The 1,977-nt window shown below is 32.4% G+C and overlaps 1 protein-coding gene across 2 annotated transcripts in view; it reads right to left on the bottom strand.

The window, feature by feature from the left end:
• Positions 1-1,977, bottom strand: part of LOC119592029 (mpv17-like protein) — a gene marked incomplete in the record, with an annotated part of 21,183 nt that overhangs the window by 1,719 nt on the left and 17,487 nt on the right. For both annotated transcript variants that reach the window (XM_037940822.1, XM_037940823.1), the window contains 2 exon segments: positions 11-81; positions 265-377. In XM_037940822.1, coding sequence (XP_037796750.1) covers positions 11-81; positions 265-377 — 184 coding nt within the window.

Here is a 1,977-nt window from a genome sequence, read left to right on the forward strand (position 1 = left end):
ATAAACATACCAGGAAAGTAGGTAGAATTTTTTTCTTCCATTCATCCAGGAGATCTTCCTTTCCTTCCATGGCACTCATTCCTGTTAAGTAGTTATTCCTTTTTATTGTTTTAGCACTTTGATAGAAGTATCTTTTGAATATAGATTCATAAACATATTCAAATTAATCTATAAGGATTTATGTGACACAAATACTTGATAACAGTATAAACAATTAATAACAGTTATAATGATAATATCAAGCAAACTTTAGGATTGACATACCAACATAGAACAGGGTAAGATTGATTGGTGTAACTATGAGAGCATCTGCTGCTAGTTTTGGTAATACCACTGCTAAACTTTTACCAACAAACTTGGAATCCAAAAACTTGTACCTGCAAATGAACAATTAATTCGAGATTGGAAATATGTGAAGTTGTATATCTAAATATTGATGAAAATCAATATAAAAGTCTGCTGGGCACTTTATGCTACTAGAACACTAACAACTGTGACTGCATGACACTACAGCCACAACAGAAGAATTGGGGTTAAACTATCATGCCATTGCTACTCTATAGTCAACTGTGCATCTGGTTTCATGAAATGCCAAGCATATAAGAGTAGTAACAAATACTATCAACTGCAGACTAATTTTGTTAATAATAACAAATGGTATGACGGTTTCATTTGCATTTCCCAAAATCAGTTACAATGTTAACAGCTAGAATGCTAGGGCACTATAATTTAACCCATAGATTTGTGTGCAGCAACTACAGCTGTCTTTAAAATGACCTTCAACATCTTATGTATCACTTAATGCTGTGTGACTGAATGCCGTTAAAATTGTGTTATTTCAATGTATGAAAACATTCAAGGTATTTGGAAGTCTTACATCTTAAATCTGGAATACAGAGGGTGCAATAATAATGTTCATAAAAATACATCATCATAAATATTAATTAACCAAAACAACATAATAAAAATATTTTATTCAATAACAAAATGTACCTAGTGACCATATTATAACATCAACGAAGATTCATGCATCATGCATAAACTGATAACATATGTATGCAGAACATACCATCAACAATTCCCATATTTACATATTTTTTACGTCAAAATCAAAATTCATGAAATCAATTTCAATACACACAAATTAAAATGTCAAGTGCAACTGAGAAAAAGGGAGCAAAAGAGGGAGGTGGGGTTTGAAAGGAATAATATAGATAAAAAACAATGTAGATATGGGTATATGTGAATAAAGGAAGGAAAAGAGGTGAGTGGAGATAGAGATGGTAAGAAATAGAATGAGGAAAAGGAGAGGGATATAAATAACAACATAAATTAACTATTTGCTAGAAGCATCATAAATATAAAGACTTCATGCAATATACATCTGTTTTGACTACAGACATACTAAAAATGATGGTTCATTCTACTTAGCAGCCAGCTTTATCTCCTAAAAATTGGTGGTTCCCTCTCTTCAGCAGCCAGCCTTATGTTAGTTTCTAATCCATACAGAGACAATATAAGATTGTCTACTTCATGTCTTGTCACACTGAAAATTATATTTCATATATCATTTTAATCAAGTATCATTAATACATTGATATTCATTTGTCTGTTTCTGTTTTTGGGAAGTCTATCTTTACCTACCGAATATAATATAAATTATGTTATCAACAACATTCAGTGAAGTTTAACCCATTCACAATAGGTTATGTTCTGTAATGATATGGCTAAAAATTCACTGACACCAGATGATGTTTAATCACATCAGAGCCCACTTCTCTGCATCTGGGGTGATGCCTCATTAGCCCAGCTGTGAGCTGGAGAATAACCTGAGTACGGAATGTGTGCTAATGCACTCAGCCTCATCAACCTTTGGCCAAAAATTTACCCTTCATGAATGGGTTAACTGCCTATATTAACCCTAATGCAAAAAATTTTGAGACAGAAAGAAAAGAAATCTATGATAGCCAGATACTG

Source organism: Penaeus monodon, chromosome 29 (assembly GCF_015228065.2).
Source record: "Penaeus monodon isolate SGIC_2016 chromosome 29, NSTDA_Pmon_1, whole genome shotgun sequence".
NCBI classification, from domain to species: Eukaryota; Metazoa; Arthropoda; class Malacostraca; order Decapoda; family Penaeidae; genus Penaeus; species Penaeus monodon.